Source organism: Labrus bergylta, chromosome 12 (assembly GCF_963930695.1).
Source record: "Labrus bergylta chromosome 12, fLabBer1.1, whole genome shotgun sequence".
In the NCBI taxonomy this organism is placed as follows: domain Eukaryota; kingdom Metazoa; phylum Chordata; class Actinopteri; order Labriformes; family Labridae; genus Labrus; species Labrus bergylta.
The window spans coordinates 6,848,530-6,865,465 of NC_089206.1; the positions used below are offsets into that span (position 1 = coordinate 6,848,530).

General features: G+C 42.5%; 1 protein-coding gene across 1 annotated transcript; it reads left to right on the forward strand.

The window, feature by feature from the left end:
* Positions 1 to 530: 530 nt before the first annotated feature.
* tamalin (trafficking regulator and scaffold protein tamalin) lies at positions 531 to 12,494 on the forward strand. The gene is made up of 8 exons (XM_020635905.3): positions 531 to 867; positions 3,802 to 3,854; positions 5,177 to 5,231; positions 6,749 to 6,851; positions 8,593 to 8,686; positions 10,286 to 10,352; positions 11,315 to 11,381; positions 11,666 to 12,494. Exons 1-8 carry the CDS (start codon positions 667 to 669, stop codon positions 12,148 to 12,150), a joined length of 1,125 nt encoding a protein of 374 aa, XP_020491561.2. The 5' UTR covers positions 531 to 666; the 3' UTR covers positions 12,151 to 12,494.
* Positions 12,495 to 16,936: the final 4,442 nt, after the last annotated feature.

A 16,936-nucleotide genomic window follows, 5' to 3' on the forward strand; every position in this document is an offset into this window, starting at 1 on the left:
AATTGAGAAAAACATTGGGATTTAATTTGAGTGAAAATTATTTTTAACTGTTAATAATAAGAATAAATCAGAACCATAATCCCATTTGAATATAAGAACTCCCCCCAAAAATGTCCTTTCTTAAATGTTACGTGCATTTTCACTGCCATCCAACAGATTATTAAAAGTTAATTATTCGTTTTTTGTGTCGATAATAAGACGAAAATCTTATAACATTTTAAAAATGCAATTAAGAGGAAAAGTTTGTTTAAGAAAATGTTTTTTTAAAAGCGTACAAAAGTAATAAACTTATTAGACGTCGTTGTTGGAGCGCTTTTGTGCTTTTTCATCCCCTTAATCCCTTTGCTATCCTCCAAAAGTTCCACTTTCTGAATCCAAAACAAACAAAACCCTGTCGCTTCGAATTTCGGATCTCCAAATGTCCGAGGTGCACTTGAAAGCAGCATAAAGGATGCACGTCAACACTGCTATTGGCACTCATTTGCGTCCTTCACAACTGAAGTCCCCGCCCCCAGCCTATTCAGAAGAAACACACTGAAGTGACATTGTAGTGAGTTGACTCCACGTTGAGGTTCAAACGACCCGGGCAGCATCTTCCTCTCGGCGCTGAAGGAAAACAATTTATGTTTGTTTGTTTACTCTGAACGAGTCGTTTGTGAGCTCAACATGACGTTCAGGAGGCTGAAGAAGGTGAACTCAAGCGGGCCGGACACCACTGGACCCGCATCTCAAGACAACGACATTTATTTCACCTCATCAAAGTCGGACAGCTGCAGGACCAGAGACCTACCGGCAAACTCCTCCGAGGTTTACAACTACAAGACCCTGGCTTACTCTGGAGGGACACTTCCCCGAAACTTAAAGAAGGTAAAGAGTCCATTCAACACTTTGAGAAACTATATCTCTCTCTTTGAGCCTCAGTGGATCAATACTTGTGTCACCATGAGTTACTCAATTAACCCTTACAGTTAGTTTGTGTATTTCATTTTTAATTCTGAGTCCTTAATGTTCAAAAAAAAAAACTTTAAACATCCTTAATATCACGTTTTTACTAATCTACAGGCATAATATTTCACCCTTTATGAGTCATATTGAGTGACATTTCGAAGTGTTTTGTTTATTTTCCTGACAAAAGGAGGAGGCTGTATGTAAAAAGGGTTTGGACATCATAAAGAAGAAGTTAAGTCCCAAATGTTTAAAAAAAAAAAAAGACAATCAAACGTGCTTAACATACATTTTTATCCCAATCTGCAGGCAGACTATTCAGATTGTGTTGCCTTTCTCATCTAGTCATGTGCTTGTTCTGGGTTTGGACTGTACATTTTTCACCACTTGTTGCTGAATTGTTATTAGTTAAGCTGCCAAAAGTAAGAGATTATTTGTAATATGTTTAGAAAGACTCACCCTGAACTTGCTTAGTACCAGTTTTTCAAGCTTTCAGGCAGCGAAACACACAAACACAGTGCTTTGATCAGTTGATTTTCAGCACGTTTTGATTGATGTTGTGGTTTTATTACATGCCAGAAAGACTATTTGATGTATTTAAGGCGAGACACTCGATGAACTTTGCTTAACCTTGTCTGAAAGTTAAAGTTTGATGCTGCGAGGAATGCAGTCTGCTCAGATCTGTGGTCTTGTGAGTCTGTAAATGTGGCTCATGGTGTATCTTCAGAGGGCATCTCTCTGAGGGCAACAGTGGAGGAGGAGGGGGGGGGGGTGGTGGTGGCAAGTGTGGACCACCCAAACACTGAATGTGATCTATACTGCTGTGTCAGGCACAGCAGGAGCCTTGAACTGTGCGGTACATCATATGTGGACTTAATGATGACGAAGCAACAAGTGCTTCAAGTGAACGAGCTGGAAAAGTTTGACATCCTCGCTCTTCCATAAGAGGAATTATTGTTGATTTCATGAAGGTAGCTGAGAGAGCATCACAGGTATTTTATGTAATCATAATAAATGTGGGCATGCTGACATACACATCAAAATGAAAAGTCGGGCAAATGATCGAATGAAGATTTTTTTTAGATTTGAATCGATGGATTTAAGACAAATATTTCTAAGAAGAAGTCTTTCATCTTTGACCTTGCAAGTGAGATGTTTTTATATCTCTTGCCTAACTGATTGATACATTTCTCGATTCACTGATTAATTCTTTGGTCTAAAACAAGTCAGAAAATGTTTGAAAAGTATCCGTCTTGGTTCTTCAAAACCTAATATGACATCTTCTCATATCTTATTTTGTCTAAAACTCAAACATAGTCAGTTTACTGTCGTAGACGGGAGAGAAACCAGAGATCAGATCAGTATTATTAGTCAATTTACGGAACATGTTAAAAAAATACAAACACAAAATATAAAGGAAAAAAACAAAACTAAAAAAAAAAAAAACTGGATCTTCAGGATCCATAGCAACAAATAAATAACTCAAATAATAAAGTTAATGTTCAAAAGGGATAGGAAGAAGCTAAAAACTTTTCCCCTTCTGTCACAACCATGATAGTAAATTAATCAAATAGTGAACATCGAATGGATTAGTCGACCCGTCAGTGCGGCTTTGCTCTCTAAATGTGTCCTTTATTTCAAAATACGAGCGCTTTAACTGAAGCTAACCTAATCTATCGTAATCAAGTTAAACGTTTAAACCTGATAACAACTTGTTTGCCTGGATCAGTTAAAGCATTATTGAGGAGCAGCTGGTTCCTCCTTCTCTACAGGATGGCTCCAGCTGTAACCAGGCTTGCTTAAATAAAAGCGGCAAAAAAAAAAAACTGCTCTCTTCTCGAGGCCATTCTGCACATTTTCCTGTTCATTGTGTGCCAGGTGAAGCTCAGTTAAATGTTTTTGTAGATTAAATTCATCTGCAGATTCTCAAGAAATAGGACCCCCCCCCCCCCCCCCCCCCCCCCCCCCCGGTTGAAAAGGAGTTTGCACTGTAAACAGAGGCACATTATCCCCAGCCCTACATACATATACATAAGTGTCCAGTAGCTGCAGAGAAGGGCTACAACAGTGCATTGTGCGACACCCAGGCACAGGGAGCCCGCTCCAGACGCCCGCCCCCCCCCCCCCCGTCAGCGCTCTCTGTGGGTTTTTGGGGGAATAAATGCACTCATTGAGACTTTGGCGGGACAATTCTGTAAGTGTTGGGACATAAAGAAAGCAACATTTTACTAGCAGAGAGACTGTGGCACAAAGTGGCCCTTTCATACGAGCTGCATTTGAACATGATTGAGTCGGAACAGACGAGGATTGATAGTAAGCGATTAAGTGGACTGATGCCTTCCTTATTTACACAGCCAGGTAGGGCCAGGTCCTGACCGGCTGTTGACTCAGGTTTTCATTCAATGCCTTTATTGTAAAAGGCTCAGCGTTCGTTCACCACTGTGTTTTATTTGTCCCTTCAAATAGAATCCGTGTAAGCTGCTCCAAAACGCTCTTAAATTTCCGATGGGTCATCAACAGAGAAGCTTGTGATTTGTGTGACGTAGAGGCTAAATTTAGGTGCTCTCCATTTCTGACAGCTTGAGGTAAACAAAGAGCAGTCAGACGCACATTTCTAGTTTCACCTCTAGATGTTTTTTTTCATATTGACACAATGGCCCAGTGGCTTTAAAAAAAAAAAAACCAACACAAACAACACTTGACAAAAGCACGTGTGCAGCGTCGGGACTCGCTCTACCGGTCTGATGTGTAAAGGTGTGTCGGGAAACGTTGTTTTGGGGAATCCCTCATGAGTAATCCTGCTTCAGCCTCACTCAGGTGTCTGACACGCTCCCTTGTTTTGTTCTCTTTGCGCAGGGTGGCGGCCTGCAGAAGTGGAAACCCCTCACGCTGCCCCCAGAACCACAAAGGTAACCCCACCCCACACCCCCACACACACCCCCCCACACCCCCCCACACCCCACACACACACCCCACACACACCCCCCCACACCCCCCCTTCTAATCTGGTTTTCATTCACCTCTCTTGTCTTCATGGCTTGATCTTTCTCATCCTCTGAGACAAAGACCTCTCCACTGTGGCGGCCATCATTATGCATCTTGAGGTTTTTGTCATGAATTTTAATGTGCTCCTCTGCTGCTGCCCCCCCCCCCCCCCCCCCCCCCCACATGAGTGATGGTCTTTTCATGACGTCCCTTTAGTGTAACAGACCCTCTCACTGTACACTCAGCTGTGACGTCCAGCTCACTGCCGGACACAGAAGACGTCTTGTGATGCAATTAAGAAAAAGGATGCGCATGAGAGAGGAATCCTGAGGACATAATATCTCGTTCACATGGGCCTCTTCCTCCTTGAGCTCCCCTTCATTTCACATTTTCACATATCACAAATTCAGTTTGAATGAAATCCACAGAGTTACCGTTAGCCTGATAACTGAAGAACAGGAGTGGATTTTACACGTCATCAAAGTGTTAACAGGTTGTGAAATGAGAATGTTAGCCATATGTTTTGGATAGTCAATCGTGTGTCCTTCTGTGTTTCAGGAGATGCTAAATTGTTTCCCCAATATGCTTACTGTGCCTAACTATCGTAATTTAAATTCTTAAAGGTGCACGATGTAGATTTGGTAGTGAAATTTGAAAGTTGGAGAAGTGAAACAATTCTCTTCTGTATTTCCTGAACTGAATACACAAATATTACTCAAAAGAAAAAGATGGGTCCCTGAACACTGTTTAGAGTTTAAAAGCCACCAGGAGAGTTACGCTTTCACTGCCCCCCCCCCCACCGTAACGTCTCACGTAGCATTTTATCTTCAAACAGTGTTACAGACTCCACATTTTCCTCTGAGGACAGTTTGTGTTTAGAGTTATGAACATTTCACATTTCTCTACCAAAACTCCATAGTTCACCTTTAACATATCATGTACCTGCTGGCTAATGCTCATTTCCACATCACATTGCATGTAAGGCCTCATCAATCTGCTTTCATACTCTTTTTTTATCTTGTAAATTATCGACATTGATCGGTTTAACTCGGGTAATAGAGTAAACATTTCTCACATCTGAGGACTTGCGAGCAACAAAGGTTTTGTTAATTAAGCTCCTTGCAGTAAACAAACAATTCTCAGCTGATGACTCATGACTCAGCTGATGTTTTTCGACGGGGAAGATGTGCAGGACATGAAAGAATTCTTTGGAATAAACTGACACATGCTCTTTCTCTTTTTTCAGGAAGGTGGTGGTCCTGGAAAAGAAGGAAGAAGAGTCATTCGGTTTTGAGATCCAGGTAAGAGGATTAAAGGAAACATATTTGGAAAGAAGGTGGGGGGTGGGGGGGCTCTTAACGTCTTGAGTGCCATTTAACGGGATTTCCCTGCTCGGCCACATCTCTGTCAGAGGATGATGATTCTGGAGTGGCTGATGCGTGTACATCTTACCCTGTAAATCTCTTAATCCCAGCATCTGCTGGCGGGGGGGCTGAAAGGTCGCTCATCAGTCAAATAACTCGCTGATTTTTGGTCCCATGACCCAAGAGAAGTGGAGATGCTGTTGTTGGTTTTTTTTTTCCCTCCCAGTATGACTATTTTTAGCCGTGCGGTCTGCTCACACGCTCCCAGTGTTAATACCTGCTTCACTCTTAGCATGCGGACGCTTCACACATTTGACCTCACTATCTGTGAGATCTGTCGAGCCGCCCTGGGGGGTGCTGCCTCACAAGCTCTGCTCTGTTGTAGACTCCGCTTTCTCAATAGTTTTCTGAAATATATAAATATGAACTTGGTGTTTGTTTGAGTTTCTGGAAGCAGAAGTCGCGCTGAAGGAAAAGACATATTGTTCTATTTGTGTATGGATGGAGGTTCCTGCCCTTCCTGCCCGCCTGTAGCCAACAGGAAGTGAGATCATGAGTACCGGTTTGAGGGTCAGGAGAGAGAGAGAGAGAGGGATAGACATTTTATTTGTGTCTCTTAGTGCCTGTTATGTTAATCCAGCTCCAGCATGTAAATGGGATATTTGCATCTGAGCCATAGTTTCTGTGTGTTTTTCTTCCCGGTTGCAAAAAAGGAAGCAGCAAAACACAGGCAGAGCTGAATCATTTAACATTTTCCATAAGAGACACTCATCCAAGTGGGATTCAATTACTTTCTGTTTTTATTCTCCAGAACCACTTGACTGTAACAGATGGAAAGTCTGATAACTTTTATTGTTAGGGGACAAGTCTTTGGACAGGTTTGTTGAGGGGGAACGGCCCGGAGCTGCGGGCGCCGACAGCAGCACTATGATGACTGATTTGTGCGACACAGGGAAGTTTATCTGTGTCCTGCAGTGACCTTCAGCTGAGAGACGGCGGTGACTGAAATGAGGAACAGCATGCAAATACACGTGGAAGTCGCGAAGAATCGTTTCCATGACAACAAAATATTTGTTGCATAACAAGCAGGTGCCAGTTAAGGAAGATGTTCTGCATTTACCGAGCCGAACAGATTGATTACTGAGTGGTGACTCTTTTCTGAACCGTCAGGAAAAAAGGCACATTTCTTGTCAATAAACATGATTTAGAGTGAAATGCCCTTTAAATTACTTTGTAAACTAATGTTAAATATAATGAAATATAAAAGTGACAACAACTCTGTAAAAGTTGAATGTTCAAAGGGACACGCTCTGCTCTGTTGTTTGTCCGTCATTCTCCGCTTTATCAGAACTGCTGACGTGAAGAACTTGGTGTTACACAATCTGTAAAGATAAAGATTTTGGAAAGGTATTTCAGTTTCTTATCTTCATTGTGGTTGTTCCGTCTCCTCTCAGACTTACGGCCTGCACCATCAGGACCAAAACTCAGTGGAGATGTGCACGTTTGTGTGCAAGGTGCACGAGGACAGCCCGGCGCAGGAAGCAGGACTCAAAGTTGGTGAGTGTTTTTTTTATTTTTTATTCCAGCTGTTTCAATGCCCAAAAATAACTGGAGGGGAAGTGAGCGTGTCTGGAGGTGTTTTTGTTCAGCTCATCCTCTTTTTTTTTTTTGTTTGCCGGCTGACTTTTGTGTGGCAAATGTCAACAGAAGCTCTCATGCTGTTTAGAGAAGTACAAATATGACCGTGTGCCCGCTCCTTTTTTCCAGTCAACAAACAAAGTCAGAAAGCGGCTATTTTAGGTAACGTGTGTTTGCCAGCTCCTCTCGCCCATGTGTCAGGCAGAGACGACCTCTTAAATGAAGTTTTTTTTTTTATATTTGGCAAACATGGCTCCCTTTATTTTGAGTCCTTTTTTTAAAATTCCCAACTATAGCTACAGTTAACAAAGCAGCACATATAATTGATTCTTTAGAAGGGGTGGGACAAAATATGGATACTGCTTTATAGTGTTGCCCTGACTCGTGTGATACAAGTATCAAATCTCTGGTATTGACAGTTATATATTTTACAAATCAACGCTATAAACAGATTTCCCTGCCAATTTGTCTCATCACGTCACCACTTCATGACCCCTCATGGTGGGGTTAATGACATCACACAAATCCATAACAAATGCTATCTTAAGACACTTTACAAAAAGCAGTTAAAAGACCTTACTCTTTGTTATAATATCTGCAAAGAGGCTGAAATCTCGGGCAAAACCGTACTCGCGATGAACGGCCGTCTGCTGAACCTGCGCTGGGCTTGAAAAAAGGGACAGAGGAAGCTGCAGGAAATGAATGAGGGTAATGTGAGCAGATGATACTGGGACAAAAGTAGAAGAAGAATGTCAGACAGAAGTCAGGATGAAGCATGATGACAGGTGAAACTGACATCAAATTGCAGTGAATGAATACAATAATCCTGCACTTATTCTTCAGTTTAGTTATTATATGATTGTCTTGCAATGTGCCGATTAACCCAGAACCTCTGTATCAGGATATCAAAGTAATGGTGGGCCACATATCGTGACTTGTCCTATCCGTCTGTATCACATCATGAGCTCCTGTTCTCAGTACGTTAGAAAAATTAGTCAGAGTGCGATGAGAAGAAGTAGCTCTCTGCTACTTTGCTTCTATAAATTCTCTCTGGTTTTCAAACTTTTGAACACTCAGTCACACAAGGCTGCTCTCAGGGTTTTGTCTCCAGAATAACACAGAAGGAGGAAGGTGATTCTCAACCTCCTCGTCCTCCTCCTCCCTCCATCAAAGCTATGTATGTCACTTCAGTTTCACTTCCTACATTCCTCGCATGCTCGCCCTATTGTTCCCCCGTGTCTCTGCCGCGAGCGCTGACTTCATCGTTTAACGCAGATTTCAGGCGGTGCTTTTTGAAAGAGGGAAATGGGCTTTGTGCTGAGACTCACAAAGGGAAGCTGTCACGCATGAGAGTCCTCATCACATCTACTGACCCCAGGGTCTGAAGTGGAACGGTGAAACTCTCTCTGATAGATAAACAAATATGGAGCTAACACGATAAAGTCCGAGCCTCCAATAAGCTCACACCGTCTCTGCACAAGCACACATGGAGCTCTACATTTGCGCCGCACATGTGTCGAGGCTTCATTTAGAGAAGTTGGCTGCAGATTGTTGTAATTGAAGCCACAGTGCATTCAAGAGCATCACTGATCTTATGGTTGCTGCTGGTTAACACACACGTTTTCTATTTGTGTCTGTGTGTGTGTGTGTGTGTTTTTAGGGGACACCATCGCAAGTGTGAACGAGGCCACCGTGGAAGGATATCTGCACAAGGAGATCGTTCAGCTCATCCGAGCGTGTGGAAACACTCTCAGGTACACACACAGACTCTCAGGAAACTACAGAAACACTGGAGTTTTATTTGAAACATCATTTTGTAATTAGCGCTGTCACATGGCCGCGGTTTGTTTTATTTTCCCCCAAATTCTTCAATTCTTGTGTGTATTGTTTGTGCTGTATAAAAATAACCAGAGTCCTAGATTTCCTGCTGGAAAAACTGGCGTCCAAACTAATATGTCACATTTTGGTTGATAATGAATCAACATGTCAAAGTTTAACAAAAGTCACTCCTTGTAACTTGTTTCGAGATGTTGCATTTCTGCTTTATTTTACTCGTTATTACGCACTTCAGTGAATGTGTTGAGACTTTATTTTGATCAACTTCAAAAGGGGGACTTTAGCTACCCACTCATGAAAATAACAAAATGTCACATGCATATTTCCTTTGCCCCAGCGTCTGAATCATGAGAACTTCCTGCTTTTATCGATCTGAATCCCTGTTACTTTACTATATTTGGGCTTTCGGCTGGTTGTTGGTCAAAGTCATGCAGTAACCTCAGACTCTTGGAAATTGTGATAAGCTATTTCTACTTCCCTAAAAGCGACTAGTCTGTCTCATATGAACATTTTAATTATATATTATTCATCTGCTGAGTCTGACGTACGTCTTCAGTTAGCTTTGATATCTAACCAAAAAGAGGCCATAATATAAATGTGTTTATCACAATAAATAAAAGAGATAAAATAGATTAATTCAAGAAACTGACCCAGTGAATGTTGACATTTAAGCTTAGATAATCTCCATTGGATTGACATGTTGATGTGCTCTGGAAGAACTTAAAGGTGTGACGTATTGTTTGACCGTGTCAGGATGCCAAAAGAGAGGTTGAAAAGCCCTGCCGTGGCTTGTTTCCCATCACTACATAGCTGACCAGTCACAGAGATAAGTATGTGAACACAAGATTGTTAGTTTGAGAAAGTTTCAAAAGCTATCTGACCCTCTAACAAGCAGATTCTCAAATCAGAAATCAAAAATCAAGAAAGAATGAAGGACAAAAAAGTAATTTAATAAATTCGGGTAGAGACGTTTTTAAATAAGGATTGGACATGGATGTGTCTTGTAGATGTTTGACTTGAGCCACACTTTTGTCCTCCTCCTCCTCCTCCTCCTCCTCCTCCTCCTCCTCCTCCTCCTCCTGTTTGTAAAAGATATAAAAGGGACAATTAGCACATCCCTGTTAGCTTTTAGCTGCTGAAAAAGACGCGAGGTGAACCGCATCAGCGCTCAGGAACAGACTTAATAGACTGACATCATCAAATTATACTTACAAGTCGCGTCGCTATAAACCGTCAAAGTGAAAATGAGCTCTTTAAGTCGGTCCCCCGCTCCTGTGATTCAAAGGATTTGAAGTGTCTTTAGTGGAAATTGTATATGTTTCCTCATCCTCCCCCCCCTCACTTGTAAACCGTTTGACACCAGACCCCTTCCCGCCGCCGCCTCATGAAAAGACTCTTTCATGTGGTCAGGCTTGGGTTTTTTTTTTTTAATTGCTGTTTACTGCTCTTGTAGTTTTTTTAGAAGTGCTTCCTGTGACGCTGATTAATTAATTTTCCTGCTGGTTTCACACTCACAGACTGGAGACGGTTTACAGCGACTCGATCCGCAAAGCAGAGCTGGAGGCCCGGCTGCAGTTTCTGAAGGTGAGACTTTCTTTTCTTTTGCAGATTTTCTGTGACTCAGCCTGTTTTCATGCCCGCCAGCCTCACACACAAACACACCCAGCCTCACACACAAACACACAAACACACAAACACACAAACACACAAACACACAAACACACAAACACACACACACACGCACACACGCACGCACACACTATGTGACATGCTAGATATAGACAACCTCACCCCCTCCCTCCACACCTGTCCCTCCCAGCCGCACCACCTGTTGCATCAGCAGTTTGTCCAGCAGGCTCGCTGATGGCTGCACACATTCTTGACTGTGAAGTGGCTCCGCGCGTTCCCCCCCCCCCCCCCCCCACCCCCAAGATCACAACAGCTGTCCCGCTCTAATCCTGCAGCCTCCGAAAGCCGTGACACCGCTGCTTCCTGGCATCCTAATCCCACCTTTTTTAAAGATTAACGTGCTGATGCTGAACATGCTGCATTAGATGTAGATTGTACACTAAACGAGATGAAATAAGTGCAACATAAACCTCACAAGAACACAGACAGTCTTTTTCGTGTGAAGTTGCTTTTGCAGTTTTCAGGAAAGCCCTTTAGTGTGTCATATCCTTTCAGCTTGAGCAAGTTACTCTTACTCTTAGTCAACACAGTTTTACTGTCGCTCACATGACATCATGATTTTTTCTTGATGCAAAAGGTAACCAAGCATTTCACTGGCTGATGTATTCTGCAGCCTGAGTTCATGTTATCATTCAGCTTTTTATTCTTTTTCTGCTCTAAAATCTGACCTACATCAACATTGCCTGATCATAAGATAAACACAGAGCTGTTGGCATGTAATGCTGTTCACTAATAAGTCATTGATACTTTTGTTTTTTAAAGTAAATATTCCAGTTCAAGTCTTTGTTGTTGTTGTTGTTGTTGTTGTTGTTTTCTGGTCACAATCATTTAAAGTCTCTCTCTTTTTTTCTCTGTAGCAAACTCTTCATGAGAAGTGGGATGAATATCGGTCGCTGATGGTGCAGGAGCAGAGGCTTGTTCATGGTCAGTCTTCAGTGGAATTTTCTGCATTTTTGATCGATTGATGATTGAATTCATCTACTTTGTATTACCAGGATGTTCCTCTAAGCTTAAAAGATTTGCATAATCAACCAGTTACACATTTTATAATGTATTTTAAATCTTGCAACCATTTATGTCCAGTTGTTAGAAACTAATAACAACTGGACATGTTTTCAGAGGAATGCCTTGTGCTCAGTTTGAATATTTGAATTACATAACAGTGGTATCAGACTGTCCTAACTCTGCTCTCCTCTTCTCTTCTTAAGGCATAGTAATGAGTGATGCTGCTGTGTACGAGTCCCTGGAGTCAGCGGGTATCTACGGCAGCCTGGGCACTCCCAGCCCCGCCGCCCAGCGAGCCCTCCACAGCACCGGCAGCACCAGCAGCAGCGCCAGCTTCCTCAGCACGGCAACCGAAGACGACCCGCTCTACCAGACCTGCCTGCACCAGACGGACACGTCTGTGGAGTCAGACAAAACCACTGCAGACAGAAAGAAAGAGCAGCCGCAGAGGCAGCAACGTCTCCGGCCCGCCAGCGAGCTCTTCGCGTCGGCCAAGACGCAGCTGACCCGCAGCGCCAGCACGCGCAGCTACGTCAGGGGGTCTTCATCGTCGTCCGCGTCGGGGGAGAAACAGGGAGGGTTCAACTCGCTGCAGAGGAAGCCCAAACAGAAAAGCTTCCGCAGGCGCCTCCTTAAATTCATCCCTGGATTGAACAAGCCGCTAGAAGAGGAGGAGAGCAAACTGTGAGCAGCAGACTGAACTTTAAAGACTTGAAACAGCCTTGACTGTAAAGACTAGACCGCCAAAGAAAACAGTGCAAGCAGCCCCAAAGAGTGACGAGACCAAAGAGAAATGGAGCCCTAAAAGCTGTACATAACCTTTGTTTCCATTTGTTTTTGTTCTTTTAAATTATTTATTTATTGTCTCTTGTTTATGTACAAAATGAAGGATTTTCTGTTTTTACTGCATGCACCCAACTTTAGTTTTGACCACTTTTGTAAGAGACAAGTTTGAGTCCAACTGATCGTGTTTTTATTTTTTCTGCTGAAGTTACAGCTCCTTAAAATAAAATATGTGTCATTCTAAGATGATATTGCTTTTCGTTCTGTGCAGAAGTTTTGCGGGTTCTATAGCTGCCAAACTTAAATCAGGGTTCAGACCTGGAGCCGTACACAATCTGTTTGTCATTTCCTCAGTTTGGATCTGAGATTCCTTTTCAATATAGAATGTTTTTACAGCCCCCAAAAACTCTTCCTCGGTTATCACAAGAGTTTTTTGGGGGGTTAGTATGTGGTTTTGTAGCGCAAGGTATTCAGAAAGGAGGCTGTTGTATCGGCTCTGACACAGTTTATTGTTGGGAGAAGAGCGAGGAATGTGCGGAGAAAAGGCATGACCCAAAATTCCAAACACAACCGCTCTCTTTCAGCTCCAGCAGACGAATGCCGAGTCCTCCTCTTCCACGCTCCCATATTCCCATGGCTGCTTCAGTTGTCCGAGATCTCACTCTGTGTGCGCTCGTGTTTGTGTGTGTGTGTGTGTGTGTTTGGGCGGGGGTTGTTCGGAGTCTTTTCATTCCTGGCTCCCAGCTGACCCATGAGGTCATGGTGGTCACTCTCTCTGTTGGTTGTGCAGCGCTGATCCCTTTTGTCCTCGGCCGCTCATTCACAGACGCGTCAGGAGTGTTGATGATGGTGAGCGTTGGTATTTGGCCATGTGTTAGAGCCGGACCCTCTCCCTGCCCTCCTCTGACTGCTGTGAGCACTGAAGGAGAAGCTGAAGGAGGTTGCATGGGGGGGGGGGGGGGTGGGGGGATTGTTATGCGAGCTTGCGGCTGCTTGAAACGTGGGTTTAGAGCGACTGAGCTGAATGCATAACGAGGGGTAATTATTCCAGATGATGGTACACTAAATACGACGTGTGAAAGGACCTTTTAACAGAGTGAGAGGGCCCAAACAAGGACGGTCCAGTTCAGTAATTAGGACAGTGGGAGGTTTAGTTCAGGGGGGGGACGTCGCCCTACTGCTAAATCACCACTGTTGATTCATTATCTGCTGAGTTTGTTTTGTCTGTGCAGCAGATTGTTTGAACTGCAAACTAAAGTCTGTTTCTGTCTCGTGCAGAAGAAGAATCTTATAAACATTTGACTTTGTTACCATCCCGACATCGTCACCAGAATGTGTGGAAACAGTTTTTTTTTTTTTTTTTAGATGTTTAAGATGAAATGTTGAGACACCAAAGCTTAAGAAGCCCAAGTTAAAGTTTCATGCATCCTTAGGTGTCCAGTCTTCAAAACGTCATTATATGGAAGTTTGAAGACAAACATACTGCAACTAAAAATGACCTTATACAACACATCACACTTAGTATGAACTTACTGTCATTTAGTGGAGATCAGGGCTGCTGTGATTAAAGAGCTTTAAGATGGAGTCTCATTTTGTAAGACACTAGATCACAGCAAAAAAAAAAAAAAGATCCAAAATCAGAATATTCTTGTTCCATTAAATCAACAGATATCTTGTCCTATACCTCGAGAAAAAAAGGGTTACAAATCATAATAATGTAAGATCAAGAAAAGCGAGTTCTTATCATATTTAAGATCATGCTCGCAGGTTTTGATGAGGAAGAGGTTGGAATGAATAAATACGGCCTGATTAATTTTGATACTTGTTTTTAACAAACTGTCCATTAGAAGTCTTTTATAAAAGTATGAGGAGTATTTCAAATGATGTACTTTTTTTCTGAACTCTTACTTTGCAACCACAAAAGTCACTTTAAATAGACGTCCCACAAACATCACAACTGCACTCAAATTCTTTAATTATTTTGTGGCAAGCATCAGAAACCGCCTCTGTGTCTCTTCTCTTCGCACAGAGTCTAATACAGATCAGCTGATACAGATACGAGCGGAAAACGACTTTAATTCTGCACTAAGTGTCTTTTCAGCTCCTGAAATTCAAGTAAATCCTCTGGTTGCGTTGAACACTTGAGTTCTCAGCCTGGAGACACACAGTTACTTAAGTCTCACCGGGGCAGTCGTGTAAGTGGCTGTCATAGATGAGAAACAAGCCGTGAGAAGAGGAAGCAGACCGGTTTTAGAACAGAGTTGAGCCTCTGTGGTGTAACAGCTCAGACCAGTGAGTTATTTCTCAAGCAGGGCCATTCGTCACCGCTTCTGATCAACCGTTTGAGTCTCTGCTCGGTCTCTTGGTCAGTGCACATGTTTGTTAAAAAATAAGGAAGCGTTTGGATGTGTTTTGTTTTACAGTTTGTGTGCAGACGAGGCACCAGACAAAACCACAGAGCTCAGCCACACTCAACATACCAACGTGTTAGCAGAAAAAAATCTCTCTCAAAAGAGAAGTTTTGACTTGACATAAAGCGTTTGGCATTGTGAAACTGTGTCTGTTGTGTCTGATAGAGGAATAGGAGGCTGAGCATGCTGTCAAGGCACAGGATGTGGCTGTCAAATGTGTCCCGGAAACCAACCATAAAGATAAGAGAACGGGCCAAGAGCCGACTGCTAGGTTTAAAAAAGGAAAACGGCATCATATACGTGTGATTATCTCAATATTTGCCTGTTTGAGTTTGACTAAGAGAGAAACCGGGTTAAGTGCAATAAACTGCAATAAGCACTTTGCTGGACGTCTGCCTGGAGAGACGACAGGTGTGAGTGATAAAGAAGATTTCAGGGTCAAAGGTTACACTTTTAAACTGTGCTTTAAATACTTTGAGTACAAATAAAGGGGATGAATCACTTATACTGAAAAGCTCCACAGTATCTTCTGAACGTTTGACTAAATGCAAATTCATACATCCAAGATAAATATCCTGTTTCCAAGCAGCAGCCGAGGCAGTTTGCTGATGATACCTCAAAGGTGATATTGTTTTGTTGGTTTTATAGCCTCTTTGCTGAAGCTGCAGCTCATAATTTCCATCTAACAGCTCGTTAATGGACGGCTCGGTTTTACAGTCACAGCCTCTAACGTAGGAAGTGGGCAGCTGTGTGTGTTTTTATTAACGGCTGGATACAGTTCATAAACTGTTTTACAGCTGCACAACTAAAAACACACTTAGACATTAACTTCATTCAAAAAAAAAGTTCATTCAGAAAAAATAAGAGAAAATAGAAAAGTACATATGCAACCTCAAAGACATAATAGCTTCTTAATATGAGCAAAGGGGTAATTTTTTCTAAGGTTTTTTGGTTGTTTTGCATGAAATACTTTTTATTTATTAGACAAATTGCACTTAAATGTTTTTTTTTTTTACTGCATCGATCAAAGTGCATCTGAGGCACATGAAGGTCGTCAAACCACAAAGCCGCAGAGATGCTCGTTCAGTCCAGTTGGTTGAAGGCTTACTGAAAATAAAAATGAGTCATGTGTTGGACTTCTTTGCTGGAAACTAAGGGGGCTGTGTCACCAGATTAAACACAACACATTTTGATCTCCAATCCAATTTTATGATCCATGAATCTTCCCGCATGAAGCACAACACGTTTACTCCGCTGGAAGTGCGCTCCAGAGATCACTTTGTTAGGTTTCTCCTCTTAACATGCTCCCCTCAGGGCACTTTGTTTTAACCACTGTAAGGGCAAACTTAGGGTTCTGCATCTCATTGTCTCTACTGGATTATCCCCTTAAAGAGTCCTTTCTCATGTACTCCTCACTGGAAAGGAACTCTAGAGGGCAGTTCTTTATTTCTCCTGAAAATGCATGCTTGGGGGGCACAACATCTTGTTTTGTCCAATTGAAGGGGAGACAGGCACGTCATCCTATTGTCTCGTTTTAATGTCACCATATACTGCACTGCATCATGTTTTTTTCCACTGCAAAAAGCGGTGACCAAATATTGTTGTCACTTCCTGTAATTATTCATCTCAAACGGCTATCGACAGTTTCATAGTAAGACCTTGCATGACTTCTCCCACCCATCACCCACACACATACGCTGATTTCCTTTTAGGCCTGTGACAGGTGTGAGTGTCTATGTCATTGAATCTGCCTTTTTTTCCCCCTCCTCTGCAGCTCACATGTCACACAGTCATGGCCATTCAGCTGTAATACCAACACAGGAAATACGACAGCTGTAGATTATGCTGCTAATATCAGTATCAATTTAGGGATGAATGACTGAAGAACTATTATTTTTTTTTAATCCTTTTAAAACAAAGTACACATGTGACTTTGTTTGGGCAAACTGAATGTGCATCTGTACTAAAGCAGATGTGGAATAAATCAAAAGACTAATGTTTAACATTTGCATGCTACTTCCTTGCTTTGGGGTACAGAGATTGTTATCTGAGGAGGAAAGACACAGAGTGTGTGTGTGTGTGTGTGTGTGTGTGTGTGTGTGTGTGTGTACAGATGGTGTACAATGGGCCTCGGGGTGAATGTTCAGTTGCCTGTTTAACAGGTTCCTCTTTTTCATTGTTTTATGATGTTTGAGAACACAAAGTCAGATAAGGTACCACCTGCTGATGTTCTGCCGCTTCCACTCTCTGATCCACCCCTAGCCCCACACACACACACAC